Source organism: Podarcis raffonei, chromosome 12 (assembly GCF_027172205.1).
Source record: "Podarcis raffonei isolate rPodRaf1 chromosome 12, rPodRaf1.pri, whole genome shotgun sequence".
Taxonomy (NCBI): domain Eukaryota; kingdom Metazoa; phylum Chordata; class Lepidosauria; order Squamata; family Lacertidae; genus Podarcis; species Podarcis raffonei.
Genome location: NC_070613.1, coordinates 46,444,270 through 46,465,104, shown reverse-complemented (window position 1 = coordinate 46,465,104; position 20,835 = coordinate 46,444,270). Strand labels below are relative to the sequence as shown.

The 20,835-nt window shown below is 43.4% G+C and overlaps 1 protein-coding gene across 3 annotated transcripts in view; it reads left to right on the top strand.

The window, feature by feature from the left end:
- Positions 1-20,835, top strand: part of CPNE4 (copine 4) — a 204,957-nt gene that overhangs the window by 116,718 nt on the left and 67,404 nt on the right. For all 3 annotated transcript variants that reach the window (XM_053409655.1, XM_053409656.1, XM_053409654.1), the window contains exons 3-6: positions 370-549; positions 7,432-7,503; positions 10,702-10,776; positions 18,631-18,714. In XM_053409655.1, coding sequence (XP_053265630.1) covers positions 370-549; positions 7,432-7,503; positions 10,702-10,776; positions 18,631-18,714 — 411 coding nt within the window. The remainder of the gene's footprint in view (positions 1-369; positions 550-7,431; positions 7,504-10,701; positions 10,777-18,630; positions 18,715-20,835) is intronic.

Genomic DNA, 20,835 nt, shown 5'->3' with positions numbered 1-20,835 from the left:
CCTAGTCTCTTGTGGCAGAGCGTTCCACCAGATCGGAGCCACAGCCGAAAAAGCCCTGGCTCTAGATGAGGCCAGCCTAACCTCTCTGTGGCCCGGGACCTCTAAGATGTTTTTGTTTGAAGACCGTAAGGTCCTCCATGGGACATACCAGGAGAGGCAGTCCTGTAGGTACGAGGGTCCTAGGCCATAAAAAATGGCTCATGTCCTGATAGTCTTTTGTTTTAAATAAAGTGTTTTTCAGCAGTAGTTGTGCTAAACAGCCATCATTTACACCCCTTCTCCCACTTGGTGGAAGAGATTTTTACATGTCATTTTTCCTCCAGATGGAAAAAAAACAACCACTCATGTAAACTGTATTTTGATTGACAGGTCGACAGGACGGAAGTGATCCGAACTTGCATAAATCCCATCTTCTCAAAGCTTTTCACAGTGGACTTCTATTTTGAAGAGGTTCAACGGCTGCGATTTGAAGTCCATGACATCAGCAGCAACCACAATGGGCTTAAGGATGCAGACTTCCTTGGTGGCATGGAATGTACTCTTGGACAGGTAGGAACCATGGCTTTCCTGCTTATTACTTTTTGGGTAAATCTATAACTACTGGCAAAACTTGTTCCTTGTGCTTTCTCCATGTGGGAGCTGGATGAAATGAAGGTTTGAATTTGATGGCTTTTTTATCGTTGCTGTTATTATAATTCTATCTTAACACAAAGGCATCTCCTCACAACGGTCTGGTTACAGACTGTGTACAGTAGCTTACACACACACACACACACCATCCCTGCAAAAGGTAGCTTTTTTGGAAACTGCACCAGAGCCCACCTCTCCATCACCTTAACCCAGTGCTTTAGCATACAGACCTTTGTTAGCAAGGTGATGTCTCTGCTTTCTAAGATGCTGTCTAAGTTTGTCATCGCTTTTCTCCCAAGAAGCAGGCGTCTTTTAATTTTGTGACTGTTGTCAACATCTGCAGTGATCATGGAGCCCAAGAAAGTAAAATCTCTCACTGCCTCCATTTCTTCCCCTTCTATTTGCCAGGAGGTGATGGGCCCAGTGGCCATGATCTTCGTTTTTTTGATGTTGAGCTTCAGACCATATTTTGCGCTCTCCTCTTTCACCCTCATTAAAATAATAATAATAGTAATAAGAATAGTAATAATAATAATAAGAAGAAGGTGCACTAAAGGGGAGGGAGAAACTGCAGCTCTTTTGGACCCAGGTGGCACTGTGGGTTAAACCACAGAGCCTAAGACTTGCCGATCAGAAGGTTGGCTGTTCGAATCCCCACGACGGGGTGAGCTCCTGTTGCTCAGTCCCTGCTCCTGCCAACCTAGCAGTTCGAAAGCACGTCAAAGTGCAAGTAGATAAATAGGTACCACTCCAGCGGGAAGGTAAACGGCGTTTCCGTGCACTGCTCTGGTTCGCCAGAAGCGGCTTAGTCATGCTGGCCACATGACCTGTATGCCGGCTCCCTCGGCCAATAAAGCGAGACGAGCGCTGCAACCCCAGAGTCAGTCACGACTGGACCTAATGGTCAGGGGTCCCTTTACCTACTAATTCCTGTCACTGGTTGTCCAAATATCTCACTTATCAATCACTACTTTGTCTTCACTGCTTGGCTAAAAGCACTGAATGATGGGACCAGCCAGGCTGGTTCATCTCACAAAAATTAGTTAGAAAGCTGCCTGCACATTTTGCATCAATTTACCTTCCTTCTCAGGAGGATATAGGCTTACTTAAAAATAAAAATAAAAATAAATCAAAGTCTGGACCCCCTTGCAAGGGTGGGCCCAAGTGCACCATTAGCATCTGACGTTGAGCCTGGGAAGTTTTCCATTATCTTAATGAAGATCAGCAAAGTACAGACTGAGAATTGTATTATAAGTCTGACAGATTAATTTCGACCCACTGAAAGCCAGTTTTCGCCTGCAAAATGCAGACAAAAGAGGTCAAACTTAAGACAGTCAAAGGGTGCTCATTTAGTCATATCGGAGATCTTCCTTGAAACTTGACCCCTGAACTACTGATATTTGTTTGTTTGCATTTTTGATATTTCAGCTGCTTCTAATATCTGTTTTCTGCTTGGTTGCAACTTGCTTGCTTAGAAGCCAGCAGTCTTTATGATCTTTCTTGGTAGGGGATTTTTATGCCTATAAATAAGCAATAAACATGATTTATAATTGATGGCAGTTTCCAAAAGGTGACTAGTTAAGAGGCATGCATATTCAAAGGGCAGTTTAATGCCAGTAAAAATTGATTTCCTCTCAATTATATAATTGATGCCCTGCATTGCCTAATTTTTCATTACTGTTGAAGGCAATGATGAAGGCATTTAACTGCCAAATTGATCCATTTTACTATTCGTTTGTTTGACAGCTTGTGGCTGGGAGAACAAAAAAGCCGCATTTCTGTGTGATAAATATTTGCTGTGGCAAAATTACTCTTCGAGAACTGCACTTCTTTAAACGAGCGCGTGAGTGACAGAAGCATCAAAATAATTCCAACCACGCTATTTAAGAAAATGTAGCTACTGCATGAGCAAAGATCTCAGTGTTTGACACTTCATTAGAAATCTCTCAGGGTTTCTTACTGGAAGGTTTGTAATGAATCCCATCTTGCACCTGTTTATGGACTGCATTCTATCTTGCTCCTTCCTCAAAGGAGCTCAGAGTGTGGTGAACATGGCCTCCGCCAAATTTTGTCCTTACATCAATCCTGCAAAGTAAGTTAGGGCCAGTCACAATCTCTCAACCTACTATAAGTCCTAAAGTGGGTTTTTGAACCTCTCTCTCTCCAGGGCAAGGGATGCAGGTGGCACTGTGGGTTAAACCACAGAGCCTAGGACTTGCCGATCAGAAGGTTGGCGGTTCGAATCCCCGTGATGGGGTGAGCTCCTGTTGCTCGGTCCCTGCTCCTGCCCACCGAGCAGTCAAAGTCAAGTAGATAAATAGGTACCGCTCTGGCGGGAAGGTAAACGGCGTTTCCGTGCGCTGCTCTGGTTCGCCAGAAGCAGCTTAGTCATGCTGGCTACATGTGCGCTATACGCCGGCTCCCTCGGCCAATAAAGCGAGATGAGAGCCGCAACCCCAGAGTCGGTCACGACTGGACCTAATGGTCAGGGGTCCCTTTACCTTATTCTCCAGGGCAACACTCTCTCTGCTATGAACAATGGCTCTCAATGAGAGGTGGGAGGTTATATGATGCTGTTAAGCAGAACGTTGGTCGTAGAATTGGATAGTGAAATCACTGCTGACAGCCTCCCCCCCATTAACCAAGAAGCTGAATGAGCCAGGGTTAATCTTCTACCCTCAGGCAGGAGATATAGAATTATAACCAGTCGTATCAACAGGCTTGTTAAGTATTGAGGTGCTCACCCTGGCCACCAGGGGTATTATGTATATAGTTTTCACTCAGGTCCACATCAGTTAAATTAGCTGGGAAACCCTGGGTTGTTGTTGTACAATGTTGACAGCCAGCTGCCTATAAAAGCAGGCCAGCTGAGCTGTTCAGTTCAGTTCAGTTCAGTTCAGTTCCAGCTTACTTATAAAGAACTACTTGGAGGAATCTCTGTGTCGTCTGCTTTGTCAACCCACTACTTAATACTAGCGACAAAGGTGGGATAGAACAGTTTCTATCCGTGGGCTGTTAGGCTGCTGAACGGAAAATAATACAGTGCAACTGACTTTCGGGGTTGGTGTGTTGTGCGGCAAGCACACAGAATGCAATGAGATTGAGTTTTTTGGGGGGGAGGGAGGCTCGGTTAATTTCATTATACACAGGTTGTACATTGACAATAAAGGTATTATTATTATTATTATTATTATTATTATTATTATTATTATCTCTCAGCACAACCCCCTCACAAAGTTGTTGTGAAGGTGGAGTTGGGGAATCATTAGCAGGGACAGAATTTTCTGAAGATGTCAATGTCAAGCCAATCCACACAATGCTTTTCTAATTCACGTCTTGTTCCTTGATTTCAACAAGAAGTATTATTATTTTTTACCACTTCAATTAACAGTATGACCCATTCTCACATATTATATACACTGTTATGTGTATTATTGCTTGCATATATGCTCCGGGGTTTTGAAAGTATGCAGAAACATACAACAGAGCATAACACTGTATAAAAAATACTTATACATTAAAATGATGCTGCAGAAACTTAGTACCACGTGGGGCTTGACTCTTACATGCATTATGCACATATTATAATTACTTTTGCAAAACATTTTGCATACCATTTGTCTATTTTTTAAAAAAAGAAACAGCGTGAAAATGTGGCTCAGACAAAAATGGGTACTCAAATGCAAGAAACACAGCTCTTTTTTTAAAGCAAGCCCAAACATTTTAGTTTGTCTTGCATTTGATATTTGCTTCTCATAAAGGAAGCTTTGCTTTTCAGCCCTCCTTTTTCATAGTGTTCTTCCTTCCACTATTGAAGCTGTGGCACATTTTGATTTATTGCACAGTTGCCAAAGAAGAAAATAGGTGCCAATCATGTTTCTCCCCCCCCCCCAGGAAGTTAAGTGAGCATATGACAGATAATTGTAACAGCTTGCAGACTGACAGGGTACCTAGATCTTCCAGCCATGCAGGCAGACACTGAATCCAAAAAGCAGCAATATCTGCTTTAGATAGATAGATTCTTTATTGTCATTACACACGTGCAACATTGCACAAGTGCAACGAAATTGGATGCCATCCCTTAAAAACAACAAAAGCAAAACAACAACAACAACCAACAAACCACATTCCAGCCACACCCACACCCATCAATCTCCCAGGTCACACTATCGAGTTACAGCATTCAAAAGGGCCACAGCTCTCGGGTAAAAACTGTTTTTCAGTCTATTTGTCCTTGACTTGATGTTTCTATATCTCCTGCCAGAAGGCAGTAGTGCAAACAGACTGTATCCCGGGTGAGATGAATCCTGCAGGATGTTGTTTGCTTTCCTAAGACAACGGGAACCGTACAATTCTTCCAAAGATGGGAGAGGTTGACCAATAATCCTTTGTGCTGTGGTTATGACCTTCTGGAGCACCTTCCTCTCCCTAGCTGTACAACTGGAGAACCAAGCACAAATACAGTATGTAAGAATGCTCTCTATGGAGCCTCGGTAGAAGGACACCAGCAGTCTCTCACTCATTTATTTGATGCTTCGGAGGCTGTGGCTTAAGGCAGGAGTAGCTGCAGGTAGATGCATGACCAAAATGTATTATCTCCCACTGATTGGTTTCCCAAACAAGAGGTGTTGGTGCCAGGTCATGTCTGTCAGCTGCAAGCCATTCTCCCTTGTCCCAGAATCATAGAATCATAGAGTTGGAAGAGACCACAAGGGCCATCGAGTCCAACCCCCTGCCAAGCAGGAAACACCATCAGAGCACTCCTGACATATGGTTGTCAAGCCTCTGCTTAAAGACCTCCAAAGAAGGAGACTCCACCACACTCCTTGGCAGCAAATTCCACTGTCGAACAGCTCTTACTGTCAGGAAGTTCTTCCTAATGTTTAGGTGGAATCTTCTTTCTTGTAGTTTGGATCCATTGCTCCGTGTCCGCTTCTCTGGAGCAGCAGAAAACAACCTTTCTCCCTCCTCTATGTGACATCCTTTTATATATTTGAACATGGCTATCATATCACCCCTTAACCTCCTCTTCTCCAGGCTAAACATGCCCAGCTCCCTTAGCCGTTCCTCAGAAGGCATTGTTTCCAATCAAGGGTTCATTTGTGCTGTTCGGTTTGGGATGTTCTGAAGCATTGCCCTCGCTCTCATTTGGCTTCATGGTGATGCCATGAGTTGATGAATCAGAGTGAGGGCAATGTCCTGTGAGGGGAAAATGGCGACCACCAGGATGATTACCACTGGTGCTGCCCAGACCATGAAACAGGTGGAGGTGATGACTGAAAAGGTGACTGAAAAGGGAGCATCACCATCTTCATCATCATTTTATTTGTATGCCACCTTTCCGCAGTTAAAACAATGCTCAAGGCGGCTTACAACATAACAAGATTTACATAATTACCAACATCACAAAAGTCATAAACAATAAATAAAACACATCAAAATGTACACAATCAAATACATAACAAGATTTACATAATTACCTACATCACAAAAGTCATAAACAATAAATAAAACACATCAAAATGTACACAATCAAATGGAAAACAATTTCCACATAAATAATAAAATCTAAAACTAAGAATACAGCATTAATATCAATCACAATTTAAAATGACATAGATAACAAAGAAAAGCCATCTAGAACAAAAACAGGAGCAGTTTCAGAAAGTCTTTTGCCCTCTCACCATGAGTCCACATTCTCAGACAAAAAAAGTTCTGAGGTTGTAAATACTAAGTGGTTGCTCACCTTTTCTTCAGCTTCTAGAAATGACATCCATTTCACTTGAAAAGTTCTTGTTTTGATGATGATGATATTTATACCTGCTCCCCCCCCAACAGACACAAGTTAAGTATGTGCCCACCAAGGCACTGCAGGAACATGGGAAATGATGATGGTTTACCTCAGCTTGCCGCTTTGTTAAAAAAGCCTCAGAATGACTTACCAGGGAATACAAACAAATAAAACCAAATTAAAAACAGCATGCAATATAAAATTCCCCAAATGCTCATCCAACCATACAGTAAAAATGGTATGTCCTACCCCACCCCACAAAAAGATGAGCAATAGAGTAATGGCTAACTTCAGCACCCAAAGCCTGAGTTAATTCAAATGTCTTAGCCTGGCAACTAAAAAACTGTCTATGAAGGAAGGTGCTAGTCATTGCTTCTCTGGTAAACGCAGTCCACAAACAGGGCCACAACTGAAAAACCCATTTGTCACAGAGGTGGCAACAATCCTATATGCATGCTGGATTTTTTTGCCCAGAAGTAAGTCCCACTGTACTAGTTGAAGCTTCCGCCCTAACAAGTGTGTTCAGAATTGCAACCTTGATTCTAGGTTTCTTCTAAGTTTCTGTGCAAGAACTATTTTGAGATTGTTATGTACTGAAGTTCTCACCCTGGGCCAGCAGGGGGATACTGTAGGTAGTTTTCACTCAGGTCCACGTCAGTTATTTTAGGTGGGAAACCCTGGGTTGTTGTTGCTACAATGTTGATAGCTGGCTGCCTATAAAAGCAGGCCGGCTGAGCTGTTTGCTGTTCAGTTTTCTGTTCCAGCTTACAAAATAAAGAGCTGCTTTAGAGAAATCACTGTGTCGTCTGCCATGTCTACCCACTATTCAACAGAGATCATTCACTAATCCTTCATCTTTAAAACCAGATTGTGATCTCCTGCCCTGTGGAATTACTTTATCTCTGTTTTAGTGAATTATTTGGTGAGACATGTGCATACATTTCTTAGATGAAAATTACATCACAAACCTAGATACATTTTCTAACACCCTCTCTTATCATTTCCTGCAGATTGTTTCACAGAGAAAACTCTCAAAATCTTTATTGAAACATGGCAACACCGCAGGAAAATCTTCCATAACGGTAGGTCCATCTGAATAAGCTTTCCTTTTGCCTCAGGATATTTTTTTTATATATAAAAGATGCAATATTCCTCACATTGACTATAACCCAGATTGTTTAAAAATGTATTTAAATACAAATGCAAAAATTTAATACAGTTTTGTGGGTTGTTCTTTTTTTAAAAAAAATCACAGAATGAAAACAGGGAAACAGGAAAAAAACAGACTCATGGATGAGCACTTTTTAATGTAATCTTCATATACCAGCTTGCTAAGGGTTAGCAGTTTTAGTGTGTTGCAATAGAAATTTAATTGCACTAAGTCTCAGTGAAATCAGTGGGACAGATCAATAAGAACTTAATCTGCACCAATTTCAATAGGAACAAAGTATAAACAACTTAGATTTCAATCCTAACTATTTGGGAGTAAGACCCTAGAATTCAATAGGATTTCTGTGTATATATAGGTAACGCTGCAACCCGAGTCCAGATACAACCCAAGGTATTTTCTTTAGTTTCCCATTACTTGAGGAATTATCTAATCAGCATTATAATATGGGCATGTGGCCACAAAATGCAATGTTAAAAACTCAGGAAAATTTTAATGGGGTTTAAATTTTATATTGTCAGTATTTGTAACCTAGTTAAATGTATCTCATGGACCTGAAACATCATCCGGTCAGTGAGCCTGGAAGAGTAATTTTGTCTAGATTATAAGGAGCAGTCAAATGTTCAGTGACTTGTCTAAAACAAATAAGTGAACAGAAACACTTGGGGATGTGGGAGAATTTCAGCAAATATGGAAATGGGAGTAGAAGTTTCCAGTGTTTGCTTACTCAGGCCGAAGGGCCATCTAGTCCAGCATCATGCTGTCGCAGCACCCAGCCAGATATTGATGGCAAAACAACAAGCAGGACATGTGTGCAGGAGCACTCTCTCCACTTGCGACCCCCACAATTATTCAGAGGTATGCTGACTCTGGCGGTAGAGGCAGACCATAGCCATTGTGGCTAGTGATAGTTGATAGCCTTGCCCTCCATAAATTTGTCTAATCCTTTTAAAAGCCATCCAAGTTGGTAGGTGTGGCGATCACTCAGGGTCCCCAGACGTTTCACCGTCTATTGATCCCTGTGCCACCACTTTATTTCTCGCTGCCACCACCCAGGCCCTACCTGGTACAATACTGAGTCCAGTCAGGGTTAAATTGGAACATAAACTTCTGTTTATTTATTGCAGTTTAACAAGCGTGTGGTTTCATAAACGGTATCGGTCAATTACAATCATGGGGTGCCTATCCAGACCTATAACTTCCGCTACCTGCTCTCACTCACTAAACCACCTCTCAGATATTTACTTGTCTTCCTAGCTCCTAACTGTTCCTGACTCAGCTTATTTCGCTACACTAACTCAACCTACCCACAGACTCTATCCCAATTCACTCCCACTCCACCCAACTCCCAACGAACTCCTCCCTTCTGCCCCTCACAGAGCTGGTTTTATAGTCCCTCAGACTCCACCCCCCTGGGTTCTGATTGGGTAACTTGTTTAACTATTTCACCTCCAGCACTCTCATATGTTAACGTCACAGTAGGTACCACTCCTTCTTGTGGGAGCAGATACCATAGTTTACCTCTGCAGTGTGTGGAAAATTGACTCAGTTTGTCTACACTGAATCTTCCATAGTATTATGAGAAAGGAAGAAAAACTTCTCCTGATCCCCTTTCTCCACACTATGCCTGGATGATGTATCAATACATCGCCCAGAGGGCCATGGCAACTTCACTCAGCGGTATATCATGGGTGAAGGCCCCTTTGCGCTCTGGCCCTCAAACCAAGGGAAGAACGAGCTGTGAGGCGCCGGAGCCAATGCAACTTGTTTCTCCCTCGGCGCACTGGGCGCTGTCAGAGGACAGACTCCAGCCACTGCCTGGCACATGGAGGAACGAGCTCCATCAGCCCCAGTCCTGCAAGGCATCAGGGTGAAATCACCATCGCTCCTGCTGAAGGAGCTGAGGTGATTTTACCCCACTCCCTCGCAGGGCTGGGCCCAATGCAGCTTGCTCCTCCCTCTGCTTTTCAACACCGCGATGATACAGTGGTACCTCGGGTTACATACGCTTCAGGTTACATACGCTTCAGGTTACAGACTCCACTAACCCAGAAATAGTGCTTCATGTTAAGAACTTTGCTTCAGGATGAGAACAGAAATCGTGCTCCGGCAGCGCGGCAGCAGCAGGAGGCACCATTAGCTAAAGTGGTGCTTCAGGTTAAGAACAGTTTCAGGACCTCCAGAACGAATTAAGTACTTAACCCGAGGTACCACTGTATTGCAAAGTTTGGCTGGTGATACATCACAGCTGATTATCGCCCAGCCCTGCAGTACACCACACATAATTTTATATGCAGCTATACGCAGGAGGGAGGTGGATCAGTCTCAATTTCACTGAAAAGTTTTTATTTTAAAAAAGTTTCAAGTTGTGTACATGAGTGTGAGAGAGAGTGGGGTCACACTTTAACGTTGTCTCACTCTTGGGATAGTGCTTGTAATGATATTGCTTAGCCATGTGTAAGTCTGTATTCTCCACACCACGAAGCCCTTATTGCTAGGATAACAGATTTATTATTCAGCGTGATTCTGTCAGAATGGACAAAATAGACTTCTGCCCCATCCTCTCAGCTCATTGTCTGGTGAGCAGTGGTGCCCTTGTTTGGTTGGCATCTGTCAGTCTTGAGAGACAGTGAGTGGGTCCCCAGGGCTGAATTAACAATGGTGCCCAGAAATGGGATGTCCCAGCTTTAAATTTTATTGGCATTTGTGCCTCATTTCTGGCAATGGAGTTCTATTCATTCATTTTTTAAATTTCTGTCCCGCCCCTCATCCGAGAATCACAGGGCAGTTTACAATATAAAAACTTAAAAATGCATAGTAACAAAAGCAAAAACCACCACTCCTCACACACAGCTTAAAAGGACATAGATGGCTTAATTAACCAAAGGCCTGGGAGAAGCTGGACGGTTTTTTTCCTGGCGCCTAAAGATATTTAACAAAGGCATTGGGAGAGCCTCCTTGTCACATTTGTCACATTTCTGCAACCTCACAGGGCTTACTACATAAGCAGCATCTTCATGAAAGCGCATTAGTAAATGGCACTGTTCCAGATTTACCGTAATTTCACCACCACCCCTCCTCCATTTAAACATATCTATGACTTTTCACCTAGGTGATTGCTGAAGAATTATCTGGTAACGATGACTATGTTGAGCTTTCCTTCAGTGCACGGAAATTGGATGACAAGGTAAGCCAGCAGTTTGATGTTAACCTGATCGAAAGACATCATAAGAATGCAGACAAATGAGTTTTACTCAGACATCCCCTGCTGCCGCTATTTTTGGAATGCTGATGTTATTAAACATATCAGAGATTTCAAATCAATGCTCATAATAAGGCTTTCCTCAAGTTGCATAGTAATGAGATTTAAAAAAAAAGAATCCCAATGGAATGTAATTAAGACCAAGACAATTCAATTATGCTGAGACCTCGTGTATTTAAAATGCCGCCGATCACATCAGTTGGCTTTTTTTTACAAGCCATCAAAGGCATAACATTCCAAATTGATGCCTTAAAATATAAATTTAGGGACTCCGTGGAATAGTTTTGAGTCTGGGCTGTTGTTTTTGTTGTTTATCTGGAAGGCTTTCCTAGCTGCGCATATCAGGCAACAGGGAATTTAATTCCCTTTGTGTGTGTTTGGCACAACTTTTTTGCTCATTTAATGAAACAATCCTTATTCTATGGAAAAACTTTATTCTCCATTTCTCTGTACTGTAATGTCTGCACAGTGCTAGCAAAATTCTCATTGTTATGAGTGGTGGAGGTGTTGCAAAGATCGGTAGGGGGAGGCAGGACACAATGCTCTTAACATGCGCACACACACAATAGTTTCCAATAAGAGCCACCAAGGATCAGAGAGGGTGAAAGACAGCAATGTTTCTAGGTGCACATAGGAGTGGACTGTAGCCATTCATGTATGTGGGGAAAAGGCAAGGGGAGCATTTGATGGGACCACTGGTTTGGTAGTTGAAGAATCCCAATGACCACAACCTTTGAAAATACACCTGCTTCTACCAACACCACCTTGGTTGTTCCTCGGTCATGCTTGTGTGCAGCTAAGAATGTTGGCAGCTGGGTTTGACCTACACAGATCACTCTTTTCGGTCCAGTTCCGCTAATAGATCATACAAGCACAATAACTAAGAATTCCTCATTTAACTTAATGGGAGGTATCCCCTCTATAATTATGAGTTTTCATATAGCAACTGGGAGGCAGGGGCAGGAATGACCTGTGGCCCTCCAGATATTGTTAGACAACAAGACCCATCAGTCTCAGGCAGCATGGTCAGAAATGATGGGGGATCTAGTCCAGCTGCACCTGGCGAATAGCAGGTCCCCTCTTCCCATTTTGGATGAAGAGCAGCTGTTGGGGTGTCGGCTGAGGGCCTGTTAGTGCTGACATACCCCCCACCCCCACGCTGAGTGGTAGATTTGGGAACCACTTTTTAAAACAAATCTCATAATTCTGCATTGTGGATACTGAGACATTTAAATGTCTACCACTGCCACCACTAGTGATATATGGAGGGTGACTGCCATAGGACCCTCTCAATCCTGGTACCAGCCTGGAGGTCTGTGCACAGGGTTGACTCCATTGCTGAGGCTCATATCCTTCAACCTAGGAACTGCTCCTGCCTCTGTGCACCTGCTTATTGTACTGAGACCATACATTTTAAGTCAGTGGAACTATATTATCTTGAGGTTCAGGTGTAAATGCTTAAACACTGTTCCTTGCAGTCAAAGATTGTAGGCAATCAGGCAAGTAAAACCATGGGGGAGCGGTGGAAGAAGGTCTGTTGACCTAGGGGAGATTATGACTATGAACAGCATTAGCCTGCGAAGGCTGCATATGATTAGTAGTAGCAAATCTAATTAAAACTGCCAGAAATATTTAGGTGGGCAGAGTGTAATGATTTTGTAATTTGACTAAAGTGCAAAGGTTAATAGCATCCTTAAGTTAGGGATCTTTAATCATTCTAACCATCCAGGACCTTTGGTTTTGCATCTCCTCTGAAAGGTGAATCGTGCTTCATTGGGGAGAGAACTACTAGTTCTCAATCTCCTTTGAAAACCTGCCCATTATATTTAACTCCTTGGCAGGGAGTTTGAGAGGCTAAATTTAAGCGTTTTCACACACACACGCATGCGAAGCCACACAGCACAAAATTATAGCAGGCTTGTTAGCTGTAGTTTGTGTTCTGGTGGTCATGCCAAAAATATATTTTTTTGAAAAGCACCCCCAAATTACAAAAGAGCAGGTGCACCCTTAGCTGATTTTCCTTTGTTTCCAAAAATGTACTCTATAATCTGGCGAAAACAATGCCCTTGCAGGCAGAGTTAACATTATAGCTGTTAAGGTCATTCAGAAGATTTGATCCCAAGTATGTATCAGGAGCAGAGAGACAGGAGTTTCACAGCCTTACAAGGAACGTCAAAACAGAGGAGAATATGCACCAGTGGTGGTGTTTTGTTTTTTTTAGAAGACTGTGCTAATGTGTTCGGCAGATGAGCTCTCTCCATCCGTTGAATAAAAGCCAATCCACCCATTCTGTATAATCATGCGGTACAGCTCTCTCAAGATTGTATCACTGGAGAACGTTTGTGAATGCTTACCGTCTTACCACCCTGGAGAAAAACCTTCACTGCGTTTAGGAAAATGGATAGGCTAGAACAGACATCTCTCTAATTCTGATGTTCAAGCCTTGAGTGCCATTGCTTGCACAGCCAAAACAGCATTACTATCTCACAAGGGGTAAGTAGCAGCAGGTTTGGGGGAGCCCCATGTTTTGCAGGGGGTACAGTCTTTAAGAACTTTTGCCCAAACACACATACCAATGAGAACTGAGGTCACTCAGTGGTTGCTGTATGTTGCAGGTGGGTGGGAGTGAAATGGAAAGCCAGATACAGTGGTACTTTGGGTTACAAACTTAATTCGTTCTGGAGGTCCTTTCTTAACCCGAAACCATTCTTAACCTGAGGCGCGCTTTCGCTAATGGGGCCTCCTGCTGCCGGCACACGATTTCCGTTCTCATCCTGGGGCAAATTTCATAACCCGAGGTACTACTTCCGGGTTAGCGGAGTTTGTAACCCGAAGCGTTTGTAACCCAAGGTACCACTGTACAAGAGAGAATGTCACAGAATGCTTCACGCTGCCTTATCTTGCTGCAGCTCTCACTTGTTTCACACAGGGAAGTTTTTTTACAAGCATTTAAATGTAAATTTAAATCCCCAGAGTAATGCACCCTCATGATTATTATGGCTAAGTAAAAGGATTCTTAGTTAAAATAAGACTAGTACATAATTCAGGATAATTCAGGATCAGGGCAGATTAATCTTGAGTGATGTAGGCTTGCCTGTCTTCATAGGCCATGGTTGGCATTGTAGATATCTGACTGAAAAAATGGGGGGGGTTTTAGGGGAAGAGAAAGCTCTAGGATAAATAAGGTGTGGGGGTGCTCCTTCTCACTCTGCTTAGCAATTGCAGCTTCCTTTTGGGGTGCTGCTCTGCACCCCAAAAGAAGGGATGAGCAAGAGAAAGAGAGAGAAAAGAAAAGCCTTGTGTACCTTTGTGTCAGAACAAAGAACTTGAGAGAGGGCTTATCCACACTTCCCTTTTGCCTCACCAGGTCCACACTTACAGGTCCACACTTACATAAGGTCCACACTTACATAAAACCGCTGTGTCCGGGTATGTCTGTGTGTTGTTGTTGTTTTCATCCTGGAGTTTCCCCCAAGAAACGCTGCTCTTTGGCGTTCAATCGGAGCAAATGTCAGTTCATGTTTTTCATAGGTTACTTGCTCCCGCGGAGTTTTAAAGAGTGTGTTTTTGTGGGGAATCCTCTGGAGCAAAAGAAAAGGTGGCTGGGGGACAGGCCTGGGTCACTGAGCTTTAAAGCATGGAGCATGGCTGGAAAGAGCCAGCATAGGCGCTCATCATCCCAAGCAGCTGCTGCGGTTCAAATGCCCCGACTGTGTGCCATCATCATCATTTTCATTATTTTTAATTTGTATGGACCTATGGTTGCCTGGGGGCCTGGTAGGAGTTTTTCCCAATTGGCAAATTGGCACCGGCCACTTGGTTTTTCGCCTACCTCGTAGCAGTTCGTCACAACTTTTCCAGTATTGGCGGTTAGGCATTGGAACGTGATGTTGGTGTATGGAAGGGCAGGGTGTGGCCATCATCTACCCCTTCACTTTATGGGTATTCCGTTAAAGGAATCCGGCAGTTGTGGGTCTGATGCCCTGCTGGGGCGGGTGGCCATGGCACAACCCCTAGTGACATCAGGGGAGAGCTTACAGTTGTATTTGCATCAACAGGCTCCCCCTACTGGTGGTTAACCCCTGCTAGACTCACCCCTCCCTGAGTGGGTGGAGTCAAACTTTGCTGTTTTTTCCAATGCCTAAGCCAATACCTCTCACATGATGTAATCAATAAAGTTGTGGCCTTTCCTAGCCCATTAACCTAAAATCCTGTGTCCATGTGCCTTTCTTATTCCCAAGCGAAGGGGGTGGGTCCTCAAATCACAACTCTGAGCTCTTTCCATTCAGGGAAAATCTGACGGAGAAAGAGCTTTAAATCTCTCCACTTTGCATGCACTTAATTTGTGCAGTTTTGGGTGGCCCGCCGCCAAACATGTAAAGCTGTGATCGTACAAGTTAAAGGTGCACAAGTTGTGAGTTGACTGTATGGAAAATGGCGGTCAAAATTAGCAGGATGGCAGCAAAAGTGGCAACAGATAAGTAAGTGGTTTTCCACAGTGGTTTGTAACTGTACACAATAAACTACATAGGAATAAGGACTACATGTTTTAAGTTAATGTACCGGTAATTTAATGAAAACTTCTATCCCACCTTTGCTCCTTTGAGCTTAAGGCTTACATTGTTCTGTTCTTTTATCCTATTTTATCCTTACAGCAGCCTTGTGAGGTGGGTTAGGCTGAGAGAAAAAGGCAGGCCCAGGGTCACCCAGTGAGTTTCATGGTGGAGCAAGGATTTGAACCATGGCCTCCCAGGTTCTAGTCCAACACTCTACACTACACCATACTGTGTACTTTGCAGTTATTTTGTACCTAGTACCTAATTCTGCCTTTATGCAGTACGACAGAATAAACACTTTTCTCTCACTTGAATGGGCACCAAACAATACTTTCAATGCCAAATTAAAATCCACGATAAACCTATGATAAAATATTTCCATGCCTATCTTCTCAGAAAATTGTATATGTTTGGCATATACACGTACATATGTTGTTATTGACAGAGTTATAAAAATATTGTGAAACTAGAATGCTGCTAAACCTTTTATTTCTATAAAGAGGTCTTCTCCTGCTGTGGCACAACAAAATGAAATTGAACATGCTATTAGGCCCAGTTTACCAGCTTAATAAACATTTTGGAAATATCATTAACTCTGAATGGAGATCTGCTGAATCAGAGCAAGCAGAAAAATATTTCCTTAAGCAAGAGTTATCCTGGATTGTTACCAGGCAATAATAGTATCAGAAGCTGTGTTTATAACATTACTTTATAAATAATTAGTGTTTGCATTATGCATTTAAAGAGCTTTTATGAAACAATGTATCCTAGTTTCCTCTCCTCTCCCTTGGCAGAGTCTAATTATTAAAGATGAGTGTGTAATTCAAATTGCCCAGGGTGAGGCCCTCTTATTTTCTGTTATTTAAATTTTGGTCCAGTACATCGGCTTATCATATTGTATATCAACATTCCCCACCAGGCTAAACATATTTTGTTTTCCCACTACACTAGAATCTTGCCTTTTAAAGGGAGGGAGGGGGAAAGGAGAATGAGCTTTAATTAGTTTGGGATCAAATTCATTAATATGTTCTACAGAAAATGTAACTGGCCTTCCTTGCAGCTGAAGGACCCCAGCTCAGTAGCAGAGCATGTGTCTTGTATGCAGAAAGTCCCAGGTTCCACCCTCAAAATCTCTCGTTAGGACTGGAAAATACTGGGACCATGCTGGGATAGATGGCCCAATTGTCTGATTCAGGATAAGGCAGCTTCCTGTGATCTTAAGTTAATTTGTTTCTACAGTGGCAACATACTACTCACAAATTTTTGCATTGCACAAGGTGCCATTAAAATTTGAGAGCCCAAAGTCTGCCCCCGTGCAAGGCCAAAACTTGATGCCCCCCCCCACCGAACCCAAAGCTGCCTTCCCAAAGCTGGGTAAGCAAGGTGGTGTAAGGAGGTGTAAGGGCTCTGGAAGAGTCCTAGAGCCCTTCTGTCTCCTTCCCAAAGCTGCCAAAAGCTAACTAGGCTTTGGGAAGGAGGTGGGAAGGTACCCCCTCAGCTCAGCATTCTGTGTGGGGGAACCAGTCATGCTTCCCTAAATCCGCCTCTGCTGCTGCAACTCTCATTGGCCCCACCTAGCAGTCCTGGGAGATGTAGTCCAAATTATTTGGAGTGTACCAGGTTCGCGGAGCCTGCCATATGGGTTGAATCCAGATTTAGTCATAAAGTTCCATAGATTTCAATGGGTCTACTCTATGACTTAAGTCTGAATCCAGCCCTATGGGTGAAGCAGCCTTCATACTGGAAATCAATATACAAGCAGGCAATTTTTTTAGACTAAAAGGCCAGAGTTAAACAATACCGAGTCTCAACAACCTGAAAATAGTGCTACGAATCTTGCTGAAATTTATAGTCATGGGAAACCTGACAAGAAGGGACAGATTGAGAGCCACCCTATGGTTGAAGGAGCAGGTGTTCTCCTCTTCACCACACACATAATGTTGCCTTTGGTGTGGGCATTCCATATGGATGTGCCGTTGTGCAGGTGTCAAATTCACATGAATCCTCGCCTTTGGAAGCAGAAGAATTTCACAAATCTGGTATTTGTATGACTGAACGTTCTATGATGCTTTCTGGAACTGAAAAACAGCAAGGTGGGAGGTTACTGTGTTCAGAAGCGGGATTCTGGCTATATGTGAGGAAGATTTAGCAACTGAAAAATAACTGGATGCAGCCTTCAAATAAAGGTTTGTTCGCAAAGTAGGACATATTGCCACACTACCATCCTAGTGACTGACTCTCACCTCCTAGAGAGGCACATCTAGAACCCTCTCTGATAGAGGCCTTTGTCCTATTGGATTGCCATCCATTGTCGTTTAGTCGTTTAGTCATGTCCGACTCTTTGTGACCCCATGGACCAGAGCATGCCAGGCACTCCTGTCTTCCACTGCCTCCCGCAGTTTGGTCAAACTCATGCTGGTAGCTTCGAGAACACTGTCCAACCATCTGGTCCCCTTCTCCTTGTGCCCTCCATCTTTCCCAACATCAGGGTCTTTTCCAGGGAGTCTTCTCTTCTCATGAGGTGGCCAAAGTACTGGAGCCTCAGCTTCAGGATCTGTCCTTCCAGTGAGCACTCAGGGCTGATTTCCTTTAGAATGGATTGGTTTGATCTTCTTGCAGTCCATGGGACTCTCAAGAGTTCCCTAGGAGGAAGGATTGACAAAGCACTCTACAACTCTCAGCACTCTTAGCAAAGTACAGTTCCCATTATCCTTTGGGGGAAGCCATGACAGTTAAAGTCATGTTGTGGGGCTTCTAAATGCATGGTACAGATTTGGCCATAGTGTGGTCATGTGTCCAACTGGAAAGAGTTGTGTCCTCTGTTCCAAGGTCTGTCAGAGGATAGTCCTGTGTTTGAAGGCACCCTATGTTTGAAAAGCACTCTAGTTGAAGGCTGCATTCAAAATAACAAACCAAACCAAGGGAGAGCAGGGGCCTGGAAGTCTCCTCTTAGCAGGCTGAGAAGGCACACTGATCCCACTATGGTGAGATCCAATGTGCTTCTATTTAAATTGTAGGAATTATTTCTAAACATACAGGTGTGCGCATAAACAAGCATATGCAAATTTTATGCAACTCTTCATCTTCTTTTGGTGATATATTTTGGTAATGTCACTCTACAATGGAATGAACTTTCATTTTCCTTCAGGAGGGGAGCAGAAAGATTGTGTGGATAAAATCAAATAAGCCTGGAAGAATAACAATCTATATGTTTCGATTTCAGGATTTCTTCAGCAAATCCGATCCATTTCTGGAAATTTTCCGGATGAATGATGATGCCACTCAGCAGCTTGTCCACAGGACTGAGGTGAGAAATGAGCCCGTTTTGAACTTAGCTGGGCACAGCTGTCTATGGCAAGGAAGAGAGGGCTCTTTTGGTTTTTACTTACGTCGAACTTTATAGGATGTTCAAAAGCAACCCTCTTTTACTTCGTTTTGCATTATTGTGGCCCCTCCTCCCTTGATAGGCTTATAATTTTGGTTGCTGTGGGGGAGATTTAGGGTCTTTTGAAATAATATAAACTACTAGACCAGGGGTCAGCAAACTTTTTCAGCAGGGGGCCGGTCCACTGTCCCTCAGACCTTGTGGGGGGCAGGACTATATTTTGAAGAGAGAAAAACATGAATTCCTATGCCCCACAAATAACTCAGAGATGCATTTTAAATAAAAGCACACATTCTACTCATGTAAAAACACCAGGCAAGCCCCACAAATAACCCAGAGATGCATTTTAAATAAAAGCACACATTCTACTCATGTAAAAACACCAGGCAGGCCCCACAAATAACCCAGAGATGCATTTTAAATAAAAGCACACATTCTACTCATGTAAAAACACCAGGCAGGCCCCACAAATAACCCAGAGATGCATTTTAAATAAAAGCACACATTCTACTCGTGTAAAAACATGTGGATTCCCGGACCGTGCGCGAGCCGGATTTAGAAGGCGATTAGGCCGGATCCGGGCCCCGGGCCTTAGTTTGCCTACCCATGTGCTAGACTTATAGTGCCTTACCAGTGTCTTGTGTGCTGGGGCTGCCCTCCGGACAATGGCACTGCTGCTGCTTACAAGGATTGTGCAGGAACTGTGCCAGAATGCCAGCAGAGCCAATCCAGTCTCACTAAGTGACAGTGATGCCAGTGTGTTTGTGTGTGCGCTCCTCTGTGGCACTGCCTCACACACCAACCACTCAAGACTAGTGGTGGCATGGATCCAGCAAGACTCGCATAATATCCTGTCCCCATGTAGTTGAAGAGAAGTAGCCTTGCTGAACAGGAACAAAAGGAAACACTTTGCTCTGGTCTGGGAAGAAAGCAGTACCCCATTACAGTGGTACCTCGGGTTAAGGACTTAATTCGTTCTGGAGGTCTGTTCTTAACCTGAAACTGTTCTTAACCTGAAGCACCACTTTAGCTAATGGGGCCTCCCACTCCCGCTGCACAATTTCTGTTCTCATCCTGAAGCAAAGTTCTTAGCCTGAGGTAATATTTCTGGGTTAGCGGAGTCTGTAACCTGAAGCGTATGTAACCTGAAGCGTATGTAACCCGAGGTACCACTGTAAATGGGAGGATGTGTTTCTGCACCCTCATTCCACTCGGAAAGGAGACTACACTTCAAAGAAGTGATCTAAACAAAGGTGGATGGGAGGGGGAAATAAAAAGTTGTATGAACCTCTTGGGCATTGCTCCGTGGAAGAAGAGGCAGTTTTGCCATTCTGCTCTGTCACATCAGCAATCCTGCGCTTCAGTAGAACATTAAGCATGTGCCTAGCCTCAGGAGAAGTAAGTAAGCAATAGTAATTCACAAAATGGTGCAGTTGCTGGGGGGAATGTAGCTATGTCAGGGTCGCAGCCACATATTGGATAGTACCAGTCACGTCACAAATGATTGGTGGCCCAACTCTTTCCATTTCCCTGCTCACGTGATCATTTGGGGAAGGTTATTCAAGACTTCCATTGAGGCTCCTCAAGTTGTACGTTTAAAGTGATGGGTGGTGGGTGCTTTGTCTCCTCTCGTTTCTTAATCCATCTTTATTCTAGTGTTTCCACAATAGTGAGCTATGTTGTTGCCAACAGTACTCTGAAATATATATACTTTTAGCATTTATTGAAGGGCGCTCATAGCAGCCAAAAGGTCCCCTCACAGAAGTGATTCAGTAGGCAAGGTGAGATAATAATAATAATAATAATAATAATAATAATAATAATAATAATAATGTATTTATACCCCGCCCAACTGGCTGGGTTTCCCCAGCCACTCTGGGCGGCTTCCAATAAAACACTAAAATACAATAACCTATTAAACATTAAAAGCTTCCCTAAACAGGGTTGCCTTCAGATGTCTTCTAAAAGTTTGGTAGTTATTTTTCTCTTTGACATCTGGTGGGAGGGCGTTCCACAGGGCGGGTGCCACTACCGAGAAGGCCC